The following is a 19,869-nucleotide window of genomic DNA, read 5'->3' as shown; positions in this document are numbered from 1 at the left end:
TAAAAGCACACATTACAGGACAGTAAGAATGTGTGTCGTTAAAAGCAAACAATAAACAGACATTTCTATTCAGATAAATTTAAAGATACTACGCTAGACTGCTTTGCCATCACTATTAACAGTCCAGTCCAGGAAGAGATAATTCTTTACTTTGTTGGAGTCTCTGCGGAAGCAGGAGAGTAGGTCATGATGGTCCATTGAGTTGAGTTCTCCTTGTTTGTGGAAGGAAAAGGCAGAAGGGTCCAAACTCCCAAGAGAGATATAACCCAAAGTCTTAATTGTGATCCTCAGACATGCTCCGGTAGAGTTGAGACGGGGGGTCACCCCAAGCCCCAAGCAGCCTCAGGATCACCTCTGTCAATTGTTCCCTCTGCACATGAAAAAGTTGCTTAAATAACTCAGTGATAAAGTCCAACTTTATATTATCTCTGACAAGATGCAGTGCCATCGCTTCTGTGCATGATGACTAAATATAATATTAGCAACATGAATGCTCACCCCTAGCCTTTGTGCATTCTCCTTATCGTCTGGGTGTTAGTATGCCATATGTGTGGCACCTCCGTTTTCCTATGAGGTTCTTCCTGGGAAAGAAATATTGTTCCTGCAATACGGACACACATACCACACGTAGTGATACCGGGGCTTCAAAGATAGCCGACACAAACCAACGGTGATTGATGGTGGATGAATGGCGGTCGAAAGGTTGATGGATGGTGATGGATGATCGATGTCAGACTTGAAATAAAAGAACTCACAAATTCAGAGTGCAGATCACTGGAGATTCCATGCATTCTTGAAGACTGTTGTATGACCCTTTCGAAAGAGATCTACCAGGGAAAGAACATGGCATCCAGTCTGTCCATAGGCACAAATCGGGGCAGCGACAACCCTCATGGAAAGCTGCAGGTACACCAGTGTAAGAACAGCAAACAAAACTGAGTGTAAAAAAGGTGTAGTCACTAAAAATCAATAGTAAGACATTTACATAAAAACTTTTGTGTATTTAATTAATAATCGTGCCATCTTACCCTTTTTCATGGTTCTTTTCCTGCGGTGAAGGACCAGATGACGAGTAGAGCTGTTTTCCCACCAGAGCTACTATTGCGGAAGCTAAACTCAAACTGTGATGACGTTGCTGATTAAACAAATTCAGAAAATGTGATTTTTCTCTTTCCACGTCATGCGCTTCACTTCATTAACTACTCAGTGGAGAACAGACCGAGCTAACCCAGGCGGGAAAAGTAGGCCTACGACAAACTATAAATTGGCTGAGGCAATTCATCAATTTAAAAATAATGAACATTTGTGAATGGTGTAGATAAAAACTTGTATTTCATTGAGCTCAGATCTTAGTCCAAATGTGCTTCTCTTAAGTGTAATAAGAAAAAAACTACAAAAACAGATGCAGGATTCCTCATGATCCTTATAAAAGTCCCATGTCTCACTTTAGCAGTACATACAAAGCATGATAAATACAATCAATACAAACTCATGCATTTGAGATAATTTTAGCCTAATTGGGGCAACTAACAATATTCAAATCTCTAAAAGCATTCAGCACTTTCACATTTATTTTAAACTACCAGACATTATCTGTAGGGAGCACTACATAAAAATGAGTATCACAAAAGTATAGAATTGTCCCATTGTTCAACAACCCAACAACCCAAACACAGTTCTGTTCAGCCTGGCAGTGAAAACGAGGCTATTCAAATGTAAAGTGAGTGATTTGTCTTCTCATTAGCACTACATAGTCCGCCAGAGACCACAGGTCATCTACAGTGAATGAGTCATTCTACAGTTGTCTTCCACAGAGCCCCTTTCCACATCATGCAAGGACTCATTTGTAAATGCAATGCACAATATTATAAAGTGAAGTTTTCAAGCAAAAAGGGAGTAAAAACTCCACCATCAAATGAATGCATACAAGTATTATTTTTATATTGCATTGAACATCTCCTCTCAACCCTTTTTTAATGCTTGCAATGAAAAGGGGGCATGGTACTATAATAGTGAACCAGTGCTCTGCTGCTCCATGAGTGTGCCACCTTGTGGAGAAATGAGTGATAAGCAAAGAGGGCAACAGATTTAGAGGAGCCTCTCATGACTCTTTCCCCTTTGCTGTATAAAGATAGCGATAATGGGCTAAGCAGTATGGTCAACACAATTGTTAGCGTTAAACATTACACGTACAATAGTATAGTTTTGTAACATTTTATTGTCATCTTTTACCGCATAAAATATACGTAGAAAGGATGTCATAAATACACCAATATCCTTAAAGAAAATAGAATCTACAATCGATATACATTAATTCATACTATGTACAGTTTTGAGTGCATTCTATTACTGTGTGCTGTCAGAGCAGGGATGAGACTGTGAGCTGCTGAGGGAGGCAAAGGGTGTCTCTTCTACACATTTAGCTTACTTTACAAACTCTCATCAACACCCAATGCCAAGAAACTCTCCATCTTGTCTTGAATCATGTGTGTTTTAGGTGTGGACTCAAATACAAAAGTTTGTTCTTGTGCGAGTCCACACTTAAAACACAGATTCAGAGCTCCAGGTTTTACACGTACGGATCAATCCATTCAACATCTGTAGTGCTTCCACTTGCGAGTGGCCACTGCAATGTTTGCGTCTTTTTTGTGCCACGGGAAGACACAGGTGAGAGCAAGGGTACCATCAGGCTGTACAGAACCAGTCAGCACGTAAAGCTGTGACCGTCCGGGGCGCACAAGGACATCGGCACAGCGCAGGTTGATGAGGAGCCACTGTTGGAGCAAGTGTTGCGTGTCATAAGGCAGGAGAGGTCCCCGACGGATAAACTCAACACGGCCCTCAATGTCATACTCTGGCTCTCCCATGGGTATGCGACGGCGATGAAGTTTGGCAGTCACAGCTGAGGAGAAGAGAAAAAAAAAACAATTAACCATTTGGTTTGGAAAATTACACACTATTGTAAAAAAAAACTAAAAAAACATGTCCATACAGTATACACATCAACAAACCACGGCGTGGTGAAAGGATTCTTAAACTTACCAAAATCATGCTGGCAGAAACTATTCAGGACTGTTTTCATTCCAGGAGCCTCTTCCACAGACGGGCAGTTTTGGCAAGCAGGTTTGGGTAAGTCTGCGATAACAAATTACACATAATTCAACAAACCTGGAGGGCATACAGTAATTATAGCACATCTAAAAGAGCAAGCACTTGGTAGGTCATTCTGCCAATGGAATGTTAAGGCAGTAAAGTAAAACAGAGTTCAAATAATTAAGTCTGTGGTGCATGCATACCTTTCGTAAAGTGGTTCAATTTTGCTTGGGGAGAAAGGCACATGTCTTCCTCAGCAGGAAAGCGGTCACAATCAAGTGCCTCGGGCCATGGGTGACCCTGGCAGGCGAGCACCGGGGCACAGCTGGCCCTCACTGCCACACACAGACTACGGCATGGTTGATAAAATCTGGAGGAGAGAATTTAAAAAAAAAAGTTACACATTGAGTGCAAAATGACTGCAATAACGATGAAAATGAGTGTATTTCACAGAAAATAACCAAAGAGAAAAGAACAAGACATGGAAAAATCTCCTTACGTGGCGAGACAGATTGGAGCAATGAGGGAGCAGAGGAAGGCCTGGGCCTGAGGGTGGCAGCCAGTCTGCAACAGAGGCCTCCAGTCCTCTGAACGTGGCACCACCTCAACTTCCAGGTTGCTGTGACCCAAGAAGTTAGGCAGCCGCATCTCAGAGTAACCGACATCTTTGCAGACTTTCATCCGGTTGGGGATAGTGACGCAACGAGTGGACTGACCCATGTCGAAGGCCATCAACGGACAGGTCATGGTCAGGAGAGCCACGGTGAAGAACACAGCCATGGCGGAGAGTTCGCAAAATCCGGAGAGTCCACGAGGTAGATGGAGGAGCTTTTACCTGAGGTTTACCTGAGGTTGCTGGTTTTCAGAAGTCTCTGGCTTTGTGGCTGCTGCTGCTCGCTTTATATACAGCAAGGTCAGCCAGCCCCATCAGTCTGAAAGTCTGTTATCAACTACCTATCAAAGACGCAGAGACGATGTGTTTGGAGACAACGGCTTGTTTTGTGATGCCTGCAGACATGGAGGAGGCGGGGGTAATAAGCAGTTGGAGGGTGTGTGTGTGTGTGTGAGGGGGAGTAAGGAGGGGTCACAATGGGCAATCACGGCCCAGCTTTCTGAAGCCCAGTCACAGAATCTACTTCACTTGCTTTCATAGGTCCAGGACATAGAAAACTAACGTGCACCACCTCATGGAAAAGAATTTAAAAACTCTTGGCGTTCAAAGTCCAATATGCTGCTACTCACTCGGCACATAATCTTTACAGTGTTTGAAATATCGACTCAATTACCTCAAAAGTGAATGATATTTTGACCACTCCCAATAATATATTTGCTTTGATCACAGTAAGTGAAATATAAAATGATGCCACCTTTTTTTTTTTTTTTTTTTGCATTGGCTGATCCGTAAAAACAACCTAATCCCATAAGGAGGCTTTGCAAAAATCCCTCTCTGAAAGTTCCTTTAGACATAAATCAGAGGTTTTTGTAGACAGACAGGCAGTCTCCTTCATATTGCCTCTTTCATGTGTCCCTGCTTCCTAATTGGAGGGTTTCATCGGCAGAGCCTCCAGTTCTCATTAGCAAAGTAGAGTCTCTTTTGGCTCACCTGGCTTTGATCTCCCAATAACACAAACTCACAGCCACATGCAAAATACTATGAGCCTACTACCTCTTTGGCTTATCGGTTTCATGCATCAGCAATAAAGAAATTCCGGCATCATCAGCCACTGTGTGCATGGTACTCCACACACAGATCTGTGTTATACTCAAGAACAAGTTCACGCAATAAGGAGATAAAGACTGTACAATGAATCACCTCTGGCCAGATATCAATGTTTAATTTGCATGGTACTTATAACCATAAATAACCAGAGCAACATCTCCCATTCACACCCTCAGTCATAACAGGCCAACATCCCTTTCAAGACACCAGAGATCTCGTCCTGAGATGCAGACCGGGAGCACAGACACGAGTGCTAATGTGTCCCATTCTCTACGTCTCATGTATTTAAGCCTCTTAATTTAACAATGGGGCTACATTACAGCATCAACGTATTTGTTTAGATCTCGTCTGTCTGCAGATTTAGATGTCTATCTGGGTCTTTTGAGGACTTTCCCTCATGAATCAGAGGTCTCTATCCCACCCAGCCTGTCATGCTCATTGTGGAGTCAGACATGCCAAAATAAACCCAATTCTAGTTGGCCCTATACTCTCATTTCTGGGTTCTGTATATGCCCACCTTGTCTACTGCACGGATTGCACTCTTGCAGCCAGCCAGAGCCCTCCATCGGCCCCAGCTAAGCTAATTTTTACAGCCTGATCTGATGAGTGGAGGCTGGTTCCAGTTCGGGTAGACGAGCATAGCCTGTAAAAAGGGGACTAACTGGGCAATTAGAGTCACAGACCAATTTAGGAGAACAATAGGTCCACACATTTAACAAGCTCCCCCCTGCCAGGAGCGCAGCAGGGGTCTGTTGTTGGGCCTAATGGCTGCCCTGTAGACACAGTGTCTGTCTTGGTAATGTGTTGCCTGCCCCTGCCTCAGTTAATGAGGTGATACGAGTACGAGATGAACGGCCGGGCACCTGTCTGTCAAACATAGACAGAAGACATACTGTATCTTGTTATACACTTAACCTAAATATCACTTTACTTATTTTTACAGGTCCAAAGTCATTATATTCACTGGATTTTTTCATACCTCTTTAATTCACTTAGCTACATATTTTCGGCTGAATATCAGGCCAAATCAAAAATAAATTACGTTAAATTAAAAACACCAAACCAGACATTAATCTTCATTGTTTTTGTATTTATAGCAGTTAAGTTGCTCTGATTCAGCACTACCAGAAGTTGCACCAGGACCTGATATTTAAGCAGAAATCCACCCTAAAAATGAATTCATTGCCATCCTGTAACACATGGGGGAAATTGGAATTTTAAGATTAAGTATAACGTTTCAGAGGTTGGGTACCCGTCAGCTGCCCTTATCTGGTCTGTGTTTACACCATGTGAATAAGACATTACTATTTACCATTTCCATTACAGCTCAGTTTTGTGAAACATTTTCCTCTTAAGCTGAAAGCAGAGATGCAAGACTGTATAGAGAAGGTCCATAGATGGTAAATAATGAAACAAAGTCCTCTTCACTACAACAGCACACTAAGGTCATTTAACCAGGATGTGGGGTTGATAGGTTCACAGGGATTCATTTTTATATTAAGATAAAACTAATTGGAAAGAGCCATTTCAAATATTGTTTGAGCACAATCACTAGTGGCCAACTTCAAACATGTCACCTTATCAAGTCGTCCTGCTTCATGATCTGGCGAAGAAAGATGTTTGCAGATGCTGAAGTTAGCATTAAAAAAAAATCATTTGAGTAGCAGAGCGTGAATTGTGTTTGGGGTATTTCTACATCATACTCACGGTCTCTAATGGCAGCAGAGCGAACACCTGAGACACACCAAAAAGACAGAGCGGGGGGGGGGGGGGGGGGGGGGGGGGGGCAGGGTGTCTGAGCTGGCCTGCCTTACAACACTGTGAACTCATATAAAAGCTGTCTCCTAGCACATAAGAGACTCATTAACTTAACAGATTGAACCCCCCCCATCCTACTGGGCTCCAGCAGGACTGACAGTCCCGTGCAGACTGTCAGTAGCACTCAATTGTCACATCCAATCTCCGGGCCTTGTGGGCAGACGCTGCCACGCGAGACTAGCAGACAACTGTAGATCAACTCAGAACACTAACCCCGAGTCTCCCACACTCAACTTCTGTTGAATTTCACGTTCTCAACAAAGGTCTGATATAAAGCACTGGGAATGTGCTGCAGCTGCCGTTATAAATCAGGCCAATGCCATTCAAATCATTATTGTTGCATAATTGCGCAGCCTTGGCAGATGAACAATGCTGAAATGTTATGACACAATTCAAAATAATATGCGATAGTTCAATTGAAAAATCTTATGCTCAGTCAAGCACATCAACTTAAAAATCACAGGACACAAATTGTGCAGTGTACACGAGCATCATCTTTATTTCTACTTCCCGCATGGAACTGCATTTTGCCTACACAGAAACAACATTTCTCTTTACAAACAACTTACGTTAACACTGATGGAGACGGCTACACTATGCAAACAGTCAAGAGACACGATAAGACACTCAGGCTGACAGACAGAGCTAAGGTTCAACATCTACGATCACGTTGTCCTCTTCAGCCGTCCTTCACTGCTCTGCAACACTGTGGGAGAAACAAAGAGACCGTTAATGATCTTCTTGCTCTTTTTTAGCTACTTGCATGCAAGTAGCTAAAAAAAAAAAAAAAATTGAGAATTGCTTCTACTTTCCATCCAAATCACACCAACCTAAAAACAAGCAGATTCAATTTGACTATAGAAAATGTGTTTACAGATGGTATACATGGTGGAACCTGTGTCAAAACAACTGAATATCAAAGGACTTTAGGGCAGAACAGTTGTATTGGATTGTATAGGTTTACTAAACAAAGCAGCTAGTGAGTGTAAATCTGCATTATGAATGATGACCACATACATCTCAGAGTCTCTGAGGGAGGGAGGGGGGTCACAGCCCAGATACGCCCCGTTGATGAAACAGTACTGCAGCAAAGCCCTGAAGCAGAGATCCTGGAAAGGAATCAAGGAATATTAAGTATTTAAAAAGCTCATAATGAACAAAAATAAATGTTTAATAAAGCTTTTGTCACTCACCCTGATGAGAATGTGGGGGTTTCCAACAATCAGGAGCAGGGCTTTGGGACGCGTGATGGCCACGTTGAAGCGTTTGGGGTTGGACAGAAAGCCGAGCGCATTCTGCAAATCATCGATCTGCACCGATTCATTAGAGCGCACCTTTATCAAAAAGACAATGAAACGCTGAAATATGGGATTGACTATGGGAACATTATGATGTATAATAGACATAAGGAGAACAGAGCGGTGTCAGGTCCATGAAGAAGAGACAGCAAACTGGTTCGTACTTAAGGATTGAATATTCACTCGTGCCCATCAACGGGGCTCAGCAGGCAGACATGTCACTCCACCAGAAACACCTCTGAATGCACAGCAGGGGGCAGATTCTAGAGACATCTTAGTTCTGATCGTAAATAAATTGAAACCGCCCAAATGTAGGCGTGGAAAAAAACAATCCCTTCAATTGTCGAAATGTGATCCAATGGCATAACCACAAGGCACTCTGGGAAGACGGCTTAAATTGTTTAATTTCTCGAATTTTGCAAACATTTGTTGAATCAGTCGAGTTCAAGCTGTGATAAAAGGCAAATGATGGATAAAGATTTCTTCTTTTGAAAATCGGACTGCAGCAACAAACTTACTTTTGATTGATATTAGTACAAAAAAGGTCTTCTGCACTTAATTTATCAGGATTTCATAAAACTGAAACACCGACCAAACTTGGCAAAGGAAGGTTCAACAGCTCACTCAAAGAAATCTACATTGACTGACCACATGGTGGTGCCAACAACAACTAAAAACATTTGGTTTGGTTACAGCTGAGCTGAATCACCAGAAGTCCCACTACTCTCAAATGTGTCCAATCTCCTCTACATTTGACACGTCTGGACAAAAATATTTAGATGGAATTGTGAAAGATGTGCTGTATTGCTGTACAGAATGTGCACTTGATTAAAGTCGATGCCATGTTAAATCAAACAATGGAGCCCAGATTCAGTTGTTGCCTACCGTAGACATGATGATGACCAGGAACTCTTGTCCTTGGAACTCCTCGACGGAGCCCACTTTGATGTCAGAGAGGCCCACCTTACCCAGCAGCACCCGAATCTTCTCACACTGGAGAATAATAGGAAGACAAGGACACTGCTGGGTTACAATATGCACTCACTTAGAAGCCATTTAAGCTACCTTGCAGTTTAATGTGGAATGACACAGAAATAGCTTTTCCCCCCACTGTGCTAGGATGAAAACAGAAAGGACATCTTACTTTTGTAACTGAAGTGTAATACAGCTTTGATATAAGAAAGCACGATACACATTTAGTGAATGAACCGTGCAGTCTTACTTGTTTCTTGTAGGGGGCAATGATGCCGATGTCGGCGGCGTTCACGGGGTTGTAGAGCTTCTTTGCCAGCTGGCAGCAGTAGAACATGACCTGTACAGCCTCCACTGGGTTGAACCATGATGGGTTGTTACCTTCCCTCATTTCGGTGCCCTAGGGCAGAGCAGAAACAATAGAATAAATGTGGGAGCTGAATTTCCCAGTAACTTGAATAAGCCCGACATGGTTTACATGTTTCAGACGTAGCTGGTGCTCATTGTAGATGCATGACCACTCACTCTAACTCCATGGAAGAGGAGTGGGAAGCCTTTTTTGGGCAGGGTTTGCCACTTGCAGAGAGTCTCCACTACGGCCCTCGATGCGTTGAAACACAATTCGTTCTTGTAGAAGAGCTTGGAGGGCAGCGTGAGCAAGGCTTCATGAGAACGGTAATTGTAGATCAGCTTAGTGACCTGTAGTAGTAAAAGACCAGCTTCATAACCATCATGCATGCAAATATTATCCAAAGCATTCTGCTAACAGGAGTTATTTGTTGTTAATCTTGATCAATGATGACACTAAAATATATATAAAGATAGGAAAATATGCAACACATGTCATCAGGTGCTATGTAGCATAGCAGCTGCATAGAAATGATGAAATATTGTCTTCATTAATGTCAATGTGATACTTGATAAAACTAATGAAAGATGTTTGCAGTGCACCAACCAGCTTGGGGTTGTATCCCCAGTCGTGTCTGGAGTACAGTGGGTTGGCCATCAGCCTCTCCAGCAGAGACACCCCGAGGCCGAAGGCGGTGGCCAGCTTGGACTTCACTAATGGACCCAACTGACAGGGGTCACCGGCCAACACTATCTGAGCGGGTGAGGGAAGAAAAGTTACGATCAATGAAGAAAGCTCAGGCGTTTTTTCAATAATCAGAAAGGCTGGTATTCATACTGACCTGTCCATCTCTCTCGGATAAATAACTCATGGGGATCAGGGACTCTGGCTCTGTGGCCTGACCGGCTTCATCCAGGAACACGTGGGTAAAATGTCCCACTCTGAGGACAAACAGATCCACAGTAAAAACAACTGAGACAGCAGGAGAAAAAAGACTGGACACAAGCTGCTCAGCTATCCCTCCTACAGAGCAGGCCTTACTGTATTCCTATGTTGTGGAACATGCCGGCGCTGGAGCAGGTGCTGACCACAATCCTGTGAAAAGAGGCATGACGGATGTCCTCTCCTGCCTTTGAGTACAGTCTCAGCACTTCTGGGATGGACTAAGAAAATGTCAAGATGGCACAAACATTTTAGGCGATGAAGCAATGTACTAAAGGTAGATGCAGACACATCATGTTATCACAACCTCATCAATTATTCAAAGGGGTTACTGACGATTGTACCGCCCAACCTGGTGGCAAATGCCGACGGCACCTGCCCAGATGTTACTGCGCAGATGCCGACGGCATCTGCACAGAGGAGCGTGCATATTTTCCCTTTGATCACTTTGAGTTAGGTGTCTGCACAGTGAATGTCTTTTCCCTGATGCTGTCAAGTACCTCCTCCTGCCTACAGGATGCGTTGACGCGGGCCAAACTCGCAGCATGCAGGAAACCACTGTGATGTAGGCGGATGCAGATGAGGTCGGCAGCACTGTTGGAGGGAGTACATACGAGTACCCGACTACTGGGCAGAAAGTAGTAAACCTGGAGGTGGAAAGAAGGAGCAGAATGGGAGAAATGTTGAGACACATACGACAAAATGATGTAGGGCTGGGTATCATCTAAAGATTAACGATTACAGTACCAGTACCATTACAGTGACACCAATACCAACTTTATTTGATTTCTACTTCATTCGATACCAATCATGTGAATGAAAGCAGTGGCGCTAACCTCTTTAGGAGCTGCCATTGTTTGAGTTTGATCACATGACATCGTGAGAAACCAGCTGCGATGCAAGAAAAGGTCTGAGATACTACTTCAATAAATCAAACCTATACCTTGTTAGCTGTATTTATCTGAGACATACATTGTGTTACTGGTCTTGTTCCTGTTGCCAGAAATACAACAATCTTAAAGTTAGGAACTCGTATATCCGTATACATGAACATTAAAGGGTTTCTTCACAATTGGCATGTTAGGAGGTACGCTTTGCCTTTTAATGAATACAACCCCTGATTAGTGGACATGGTCTGTACCTGTAGTATGGCCTCTATGAGGGTGATGGTCTTTCCAGTGCCTGGAGGTCCAAACAGCACGTAAGGAATGGGCCGACACTCCCCTTCCAGGATCTTCCTCACGGCCTCTTTCTGAGGGGGGTTCAGGTCCGGGTTAAAGAAGTTCCCCATGCTGGGGATGGGTTTAGATGGCGGACTACCATCTAGAAGCGATTACACATTTGTCATTGATGTTCTCAATGTTATCCGACATGAACAAGTTTGTACCAAATGAAAACTAAACTGTGTACCTTTAGTCTGTGTGGCCTTTGACTTCATGTCGACGGAAAAGCCCGAAACATTTCCATTTTCCACGGCTGGAACCTGTTTTTAAAATACAATTACACTTAACCAAGACTAAAATGACTGGCATTAATGGATTTTAATTTTTCCGTCTTTCACCTTATTGTCCTCTATTGTTTTGTTCTGGTCCGGCTCCTCTAGCCACTTTCCTGTCCATTGAAGGGGCTTAACAGTCACTCTAGAGGGGAAGAGAACTGCACAACAATGTGAAAATGACAATTTAAATCTCTTACGACTACTTTTCTTAAGCTTATGAGACATAAACCAGATGTGTAAATCTAAGTTTATTAACCTTGTAAATATTCAAATTCTGAATGTGACATATTGTGCCTTCCAAAGAGTCCTGCATACTGCATGTGATGTGCAGTTGAGTTGGTCTTTATTGTGTCTAAAATGCCAGGAGGCACACAGACTTAAAGCAGAACTTACTCTCCCCAAACTGTTTTGTCTGGTCAAGTGCGTTGTGACACCGTCTCATGGTCAATCTGGTGATGCAAGCAGTCAGAATACTTAAACCATGACGCATTATTGATGATGATTTATGAAATCGAACACGATCTTTTTTCTAACCTGTTGAAAGAGAACTCAACATCAAGGGGCTCTCCGAGGTAGCTGCGCTGAAACTCGGCGTTCACTCTCAAACTCACGTTGTCATCGTTGATCTGTGAGTCACAAAACGAGCATTAGATTAAATCTGATCTGCGTTTCTGCTTAATAATTCAGAACATAAGAAATGCTTCAGAGTATCAAACATCTCCGTACCTCTGCGACATAACTAATGTACTCCACCACCACACCGTCACTCTGTGGTTTCTTCAAAAATATTCTGTCACCTGCAGAGCAAACGTGTCAAAAGCCTTCTAGTGTTACTCAGAAATAAATCATAACATGAACCTTTGCAATAATTCAACAATGATGAAGAAAGACAACCGAGGCCTCCTCACCTATACCAAGATTTGGTCTGCCTTCGGTCAACCCAAGGACCTCTAGGTGCAGGTAGGTCCCTCCTTTCCTGAGAAGGGCCCCGATGATGGTGAACTCTCTTATTTCCTTCTCTGCGTGCAGCTCTTCCAGCCAGAGAAGGACCGAGAAACGCAAGCGCATGTTGGATGGTGATAGCACCTGAGCAGCAGGAGAAGGGAAACGTGATATCTCCGGTGATTCCTGAAGACAGACTTTATTCTTTTCTTTGCCTCACCACAAAGAACAAGACACAGAACAGCAGCCAGTTGTGTGGCATCCTCTAAATAAAAGGATGGGCCTTTAATATCATACATCACCCAGCCTGTGCAATTAGTCCCAGAGGCTCACTCCTTTGTTAGGATGCTGATTCAGGAAGCATATATTCATAAAGTAAATAAATAAATATTGGTAAACTCCATTATCCAAAGTGCTTGAATGCCCCTTTAATCAATATGTATTGTATATATGCTCACCTCCCCGAGGCAGGGCTGAACTACCAGCACGTCGTTCTCTGCCTCCACACAGTCCCTGAGAGCCTGGGGCAGCGGATAGTTGGCGAGGAAGTTTGGCAGCTGCCGCTTGATAATCCTGCAGGTGGGAAAGTCAATATTAAAGAAGAGGTGACATAAATAATTAAGTGTTGTAATGTTTATGGAAGCTACTTGCCTGCAAAAATAAGAAATATTCAATCAAATCTACCCGTTATTAATCGAATGCATCAACTTCTATATGAGCAGAACTAAGTGCACCGAGTAAGTGGCACATATCACAATAGCAGTAAGATAGGCAGGACATCCATTACTAGCTTGGTGCTCTTGGAATCCGCTGTGCCGATACCTTGGTGTGCCTTTTGGAGCACAGACGGTGATCACGTTTGTAGGCGTTGCTGAGACCAGACGTGCATCTCTGGGACTGTAAGGCGCCGAGGGCTGCAGTAGGTTCTCCACTTTACTGCCCACTGTGACCTCAAGGCGCCTCCCGATGGTGAAAGAGGAGAAGTGCAGCAACAGCAGCTCAGCACAGCTTCCCAGGCTCCTGAGCAATTTATTTGTACAGAGAGGCAACATACTAAAGGGAGCTCCACAAAGACATTTCAATAAATACAGCATCATTATTTATTTATTCATTCATTCATTCATACATACATACATACATACATACACACACAGCATGCCTGGACACAGTCAAAAACTTTCCATTCTACATTCATCTTTTTCATCCATTACTTGGTATTTACACTAATGCCACTACAAGAGTTGAACAAATGACTTACTTTGCTTGGCAGGCTACGACGATAGGCAACCTCTCTCCTGGTGAAATATCCACATCTCTCTCCTGTCTCCTCACACCAGGGAAATGGATACTCTCCTTCAGCACCTCGCTATTTTCTTTGTGCACCTCTTTTGCATCACCACCTTGTTTTTGTGAAGATTCAGAGCAGTTTTCAGACTCTGAGTGGCATTCGCGCAAAGGCTGTTGTTTGGGTCTCAGTGGTTGGGAGTCTTTGACGGTAACCAGAGTGAACTGGTCCTCTGAATCCCAGCCAGAAAAGTCACAGTACTTCAGCCTGTGGGTCTCTGAGCCTTTATTTCTGTTATGAGAAAAAAAGATCAAGATTATACAATATATCGTATTGTGATACGGGTGAAAATACCTTTAACAGGTATTCCAATAACCAATGCCAATAATAAGAATCATACTTCTATTTTACAGAAGTTTGTAACTAGTGCTTTACTTTAGTTTTACTCTGAATGTGAATATGTTCTTTCTTCTTTGGTCACTCACTGTATCCAGAGCACCAGCTCTTGTTTCTCCCCCATCATCAGATCCACAAACTGGCCATAGTCTGTCACATCCAGCCCCCCTTTGTTTTCCAAAATGCTCTTGAGTTCAGCCTCTGGGAGATGTGTAGCAGAAATAGTTCCACTGCAACAGGAATAAAATAAAAACACATCAAATACTGGTTGGCATTTCTACACTCCTTTTTGACATTTGAAAATAATCTTATGTTGCAGCCCTATAAAAATAGAAGACAGTCCAACACCTCTGAAGGCAGGGGGCCATGCACAGGGCCCTCCAGCAGTACAAGGACTGACTGCTCTCCACCACCACCAGGTTGACCAGGTGCCCCGGCAAAGGCTGGTAGTGGGCAGGCAGCAGCAGAGAGTCCAGGCTGAAGAACACACTGTCGTCCACCACTCCATTTTTACCATACAGACTGGTCACCTGCACCTGGAGCCAGAGGAATGAAAGAAGTAGTTAGACTTATAGCCAAATAAGGTTTTAATACAACTCAAACTGTATTAGACAGACCTGAATAGGCTTTTAAGCGTGAACCTTATCCAAATGAAGTGCAACACCTTTTGTAAATGCAACTGAAGTATTAAAAAAGTACCACGTTGTAATGTGTGGGTAAGGCCAAAAGCATTCAATGATGCAATTACCTGGTCTAGGCGGCGGTACCGTAGAGGGACCACAGAACGAGCCTGGGTGGTCCACTGGGTGGGATTGATACAATATTTTGCTTGGACCCAGTCTCCTTTCATTGGCTCGTAACCTGACAACAATGTTGGAAATTTAACATCAGCATTCAGCCAAGTGCTACCAAATGTTGGTGTGGCAGTGACTCTGGTTAGCTCTCAAACAGAGTAGATTAGACAAACATCAATATAGCTGTATATCAGTCAAACATGCTGGACAGTTCTGAGACTGAAAGAGCACTGTGGGTGTAGACGACAGAGCAAGTTTCTGCAAAGCATCACGGGGGTCAAGAGGCTCACAATTTGAGTGTGTCAAGTACAGTGTGCGTCGGTACCTTCCCATAGACTGCAGCGTGGGAAGTACGTGGTCTGGTTTATGTAGCCGCTATCTCCATCAAAAGATGTGACTGTGCCAATGAGAGGCCGCAGCTGCATGCTGTCAGCTTCTAAGGAAGTTGTTCCACCATCCTCCCAAGCGTCTGCACTCTTCTCCACCTAAACGACAGAATTAAAACGGTGCATGTCTGACAATTTCCATCTCGATGGCCCTATGTTCCCGACTGATTCACTGTGAGTAGAGGGTACAATAATCGAGCATACTGACACAAGAAACATATACACCGTTATGTCGTTTGCAAATGCATGCTTGAGCGAGGCTACGGGATGCTCACCCTTAAAGCTTTCCATCCCCCTTGGGCACCATCTTGTACCGCTATGCAGTTCACCAAGTCCCCTTCCTTCAGTGGCATCCCGCCCAACACCTCTCCACTGGTGAAGTAGACCGCGCCGTCTATCATGCCGTAGTCGAGGCACAGCTGTGTCACCACGCTACCCCGCAGGTGGCGGATGTCCTTCATGCCTGAAATGTGGCCCAAAAATGGCATGGCGTGAAATATGTTGTTGGGTTTTTACACAGAACTTCATCTCACTAACGTTGTACTTTGTGGGAATGCTGCATTTACCTGGTGTACCGGAGAACATGCCTTCTTCTTCGTCCACCTCCACAGTCCTCCACAATGGAGACGCCAGCTTAGACAGCACACACCGCACGGCGGAAAGCATGTCTGCAACGTGGAAGCTGAGGTAACTCTAGCTAGCTATCCACTCTAAAAAACAAAACAGATTAGAGACGCTTTTTAACATCGCAAACATTTGCCACCTGGCTTTATTTAAAGTTAGAAGCAGTATAAATAGTTTCCAACTAAGCTAGCTAGCTAACCAAGTTCGTCAACTAGCCTGACGTTAGTTAGCTAGCTAATTTAGTTAGCTCTTATCTACGTTAGCTACGAAAATAAAATCCATTTTTTACATATTTAAAGCTAATATTAGGGAGTTGAAAGTTACCTTAGCTATTGTGCAAATGGCGACGTGAAGATGAAATTATTTGGGAACATTATTTAACGAAGAAGGGAAACGTGAGGTCATTTTTTTTTTTTTTTTTAAATTACCGTTCTGTTCTCAACGCAAAACTATGCTAACGTGACAGTTCACGTGTTGGGGTGGAGACCCAGGGTGCATGGCAAGTCTCTTATTTGTCCTTTCCTCGCTCCTCGTTCCTCGCTTGAACCGGAAGTTGTTCTGCGCCGCCATATTGACGGCCGTCTGAAAGCTCTTGGCCCAATACCAATCTCCACCCTTAGGCGCGCTCCCGCAAAGTCCGATTATTTAGGACTGTCCCACTGTCAAATCATCGAGTGTTCAAGGGCTCTCTGGCAGACATTATGAGCCCTTTATGAACCCTTTCCGTAAATCAGCATTATATGCAGACTTTGCCAAAGGGAATTACCCACAAATCATTGCAATGTGACGTTAAACACGTGGATAACCAGTGGACGCATGGAGACATAAAAAAAGGTAAACAAAGAGGAGGGCTCAAGTGTTCAGCCTGTCATATTAAATGGACTCAGAAACATTAAGGGTTAAAGATGAAACAAAATAAACACATGAAATCAGAGGATATTTATTCATCAAATATTTGATTTTGTCATTTAAGCTGTTTAGACGAAAACAAGTAAATATATTATATGAATGACCTCTCATCTTGTGAGGAAAGAGCCAGGAAGACGTTCAAATCAGGGACTACAAAGTATGAAATAAATACCCACAACTATACATCACAGTTTTTGTTGTTTTCATGGTAACGTGATATGTTGCAGCAAAGTGCTGTCCCATTCCTATTTACACCATTTCAAGCCCTCACAGTCTCTCACACTCAACCACTTACCAGGTGACGTCAGTGAGTCCTTGAGGGTTCAGGGTTTGAGGCTTTAGGGGGACATTGGCATTGGGCCATAATATACAGTCTATGACGCTAACAGAGTGGAGGTGCTATGATAAATTTGATGAACCTGACCCAACCTGTCACGGATACTGTACATCCCATAATGCACCACCAAATCAGCCTTGTTCAGCTAAGTTGTCAGTTAAATTTAAAAAAGTGAAAGTTTGTGAATGCTTTCATTGTCTTTTATTAACAGTATTTAGAGAGGCACTAAAATGCCTGTATTTTTTCATACCTCAAAGATGTTCCTCAAAAAGCTCTTTGGCTAAAGCAGTTTGACATTTTTATTCTGTGAGATGACATGAATCTTACAGATTTGCAAGTTGTTAAAAGATGGCTATCTCCACCGGGTCAGCAGTGTAGATTATTAAAGACTGTATATCCATATTGCTACAGAGAACCCACTGTGAACCATTTTTCTTTTCCAAAAATGAAGGAATGCAATGCAGTATGAAATTAATTGCAAGGTCCAGCTATCCAACTTTCGTTTTAGATACTTTTGAGCGTTAAAGCGCCATCTGTTCACTCACTAACTGTCTCATTCACCTCTCCAGCTCGTGCAAATGGACTGTTTTTGGCATCGGGTGGAACACTTTTTTTTTACATCTGGATGTAATCTGGACATTTACTGTACTTTTCCGCAACACCCCGCTGCACATTCTCACAGTGGCATCACATTCACACCTGCTATCTGCCAGTTTATCCTCTGTTGCTTTTCTGAATTTATGACACACTGTGTTGATGAGTCATCGGTCTGCTGATCTGATGACATAGCGTGAAATGTCCCCCTGTCATTATCCTCCTCTCCTTTTTATACACACGGTTAAAATGAACGCCACGAACCTCTGAATGCCACTCAGTATTATTTCAGTGTCAGATCAAGCTTATTCTTGGCCAGAAAGACCTTTTTATTATAATAGTGTTGCTGCCAAGTTTGATCCCTACAGCCTTCACCCTCCTATGTCTTAGTATTAGAACCATATTTCACTTTAGATTCCCACTGTGTGCCAACCAGGGTTGTCAAATATGCCAATGGCCCAAGGGATTCTGACTATCCATGGATAAATCATTTCAGTGTCTTTGAAAACTGATGTCAGTCAGCGCTGCCAAGGTGTAACATACAGTAAATCACAGAGTATAAACTTTAAATATCTTTTTTATTCTGGCAGCTTCTCTGTAGTTTTGAGAGCTGTTTTACATTATGTATTCTAAAACGTATTTCGATGCATATTAGGGATGTTGGCATTCAATTTGAAAGTGTCTCTATATTAAGTTTCATAGCTTATGAACGCAATGATCTACAAGCATACAGTGTCAGCAAAGACTCCGTCACTCCTCTTGTGACTCTCATCCTCTGTGGAATCTGTTAGTGTCAGTAAAGACATTGTATGTTTAAAGACCCCACCCGTTTACGACAAATCACTAACTTTATATTACTCCCAACCATCTCTCAAATTGTAGCATATAGTTTTAAGATGTTTTTATTAACTTGTACTGCTTACCAGGGCAGTAGGGTTTGAAAAGTACTGAGGTGTGAGTCCAAATTGGCTCAACACAGCTTCAGAAATGAATAACTAGCAAAAAAATATTCTTTTCTGGGAGTTAAAACTAAAACAGAAAACTCCATATTTTATTATTCAATTAATTTAACCTTTCAGATATCTTCAGTACATTTTTATCCCCACACACTATGGATTCATAACAAAAAATAAATGATGGAATCTGGTAACGTCTTGCATTAAAAAGGTTCATGTTCAACAACTCACATTTCTAAAATGTTTGAACTTCCCACCAGCACCATATGGCTGGATATTAGTACTGAGTATATTCAACGTATTGACACAATACACAATGATACCAAGTTATACTTAAAAAGTTCTCTGAAAATCAATACCTACCACTTCCTCCTTTGCAGTGTTTCAGAGTACTAATAGATAAATATATGTTGCAGATTTACATTAAAAGATTGATAGATTAATATTTTAAAATGACAATCAAGAGTGAATTATTAATTAAATAAAAGCAATTATTTTTTACAATTTCAAAGTTGACATTAATAATATAAAAGACAATATGTTATACATACAATAATTGTCCTTGTTTTTTATTTTTTATATATATATATATATTTTCCTGTTTATTTGTAAATTCTGTGTATGTACGTGGAGAGCAACGAAAAAAATGGAGTCAATTTCCTTGTATGCCTACGCACACATGGCCTATAAAGCTGATTCTGATTCTGTGATCTATCTCATGCAAGCAGGTTTCACACTGCCATATTAAATGGGTTAAAAGAAATCGACTGTAAAAGTTTTATTGTAAAAAATGGTATGCGTTGGAAAATGCTCAGCTGTCAAGTCAGATGTGTGTATGATTGTATTTAATGGACTTTCAAAAAAAGTAGTAAAACATGCAAAAACACTGATACGGTCTGTGTGGCAGAGCAGTTATGTTGATTTACAGCTGTTCCCAAAAAGCATTTTTATGTCGG

The 19,869-nt window shown here is 42.4% G+C and overlaps 2 protein-coding genes and 1 pseudogene across 2 annotated transcripts; all 3 read right to left on the bottom strand.

The window, feature by feature from the left end:
* Positions 1-93: 93 nt before the first annotated feature.
* Positions 94-1,038, bottom strand: LOC116388912 (prolactin-like; annotated as a pseudogene).
* A 1,553-nt stretch (positions 1,039-2,591) lies between these two features.
* On the bottom strand, positions 2,592-3,873 carry szl (sizzled). The gene is made up of 4 exons (XM_031856460.1): positions 3,593-3,873; positions 3,297-3,463; positions 3,043-3,135; positions 2,592-2,902 (listed from the first exon to the last, which is right to left on the bottom strand). Exons 1-4 carry the CDS (start codon positions 3,871-3,873, stop codon positions 2,592-2,594), a joined length of 852 nt encoding a protein of 283 aa, XP_031712320.1.
* A 3,232-nt stretch (positions 3,874-7,105) lies between these two features.
* On the bottom strand, positions 7,106-16,591 carry mov10l1 (Mov10 like RNA helicase 1). Its single transcript, XM_031866802.1, has 27 exons — positions 16,442-16,591; positions 16,060-16,203; positions 15,769-15,956; positions 15,433-15,592; positions 15,062-15,174; positions 14,662-14,849; positions 14,403-14,543; positions 13,891-14,208; positions 13,455-13,652; positions 13,091-13,205; positions 12,599-12,776; positions 12,417-12,487; positions 12,225-12,316; positions 12,084-12,139; positions 11,754-11,848; positions 11,603-11,675; positions 11,334-11,515; positions 10,693-10,839; positions 10,292-10,413; positions 10,092-10,191; positions 9,857-10,003; positions 9,427-9,600; positions 9,152-9,301; positions 8,815-8,922; positions 7,825-7,965; positions 7,649-7,740; positions 7,106-7,337 (listed from the first exon to the last, which is right to left on the bottom strand). Exons 2-27 carry the CDS (start codon positions 16,157-16,159, stop codon positions 7,322-7,324), a joined length of 3,465 nt encoding a protein of 1,154 aa, XP_031722662.1. The 5' UTR covers positions 16,160-16,203; positions 16,442-16,591; the 3' UTR covers positions 7,106-7,321.
* Positions 16,592-19,869: the final 3,278 nt, after the last annotated feature.

This window comes from Anarrhichthys ocellatus, unplaced genomic scaffold (assembly GCF_004355925.1).
Source record: "Anarrhichthys ocellatus isolate YVR2014 unplaced genomic scaffold, GSC_Weel_1.0 scaffold2, whole genome shotgun sequence".
NCBI classification, from domain to species: domain Eukaryota; kingdom Metazoa; phylum Chordata; class Actinopteri; order Perciformes; family Anarhichadidae; genus Anarrhichthys; species Anarrhichthys ocellatus.
The sequence above is the reverse complement of the archived record's forward strand: the minus strand, read 5'-3'. Positions and strand labels throughout refer to the sequence as shown.

What these genes read in the sequence shown, in the direction of transcription:
- szl (XM_031856460.1), bottom strand. Translation starts at nt 3,873, where the DNA reads ATGGCTGTGTTCTTCACCGTGGCTCTCCTGACCATGACCTGTCCGTTG. An exon ending in GCTCCAATCTGTCTCGCCAC is followed by an intron (nt 3,464 to 3,592) that starts GTAAGGAGATTT and finishes TCTCTCCTCCAG; the next exon opens with ATTTTATCAACCATGCCGTA. An exon ending in TTTCTGCCAGCATGATTTTG is followed by an intron (nt 2,903 to 3,042) that starts GTAAGTTTAAGA and finishes TCTTCTCCTCAG; the next exon opens with CTGTGACTGCCAAACTTCAT.
- mov10l1 (XM_031866802.1), bottom strand. Translation starts at nt 16,159, where the DNA reads ATGCTTTCCGCCGTGCGGTGTGTGCTGTCTAAGCTGGCGTCTCCATTG. An exon ending in ACGCTGCAGTCTATGGGAAG is followed by an intron (nt 15,175 to 15,432) that starts GTACCGACGCAC and finishes CATTGTTGTCAG; the next exon opens with GTTACGAGCCAATGAAAGGA. An exon ending in TTCAGCCCTGCCTCGGGGAG is followed by an intron (nt 12,777 to 13,090) that starts GTGAGCATATAT and finishes CCTGCTGCTCAG; the next exon opens with GTGCTATCACCATCCAACAT.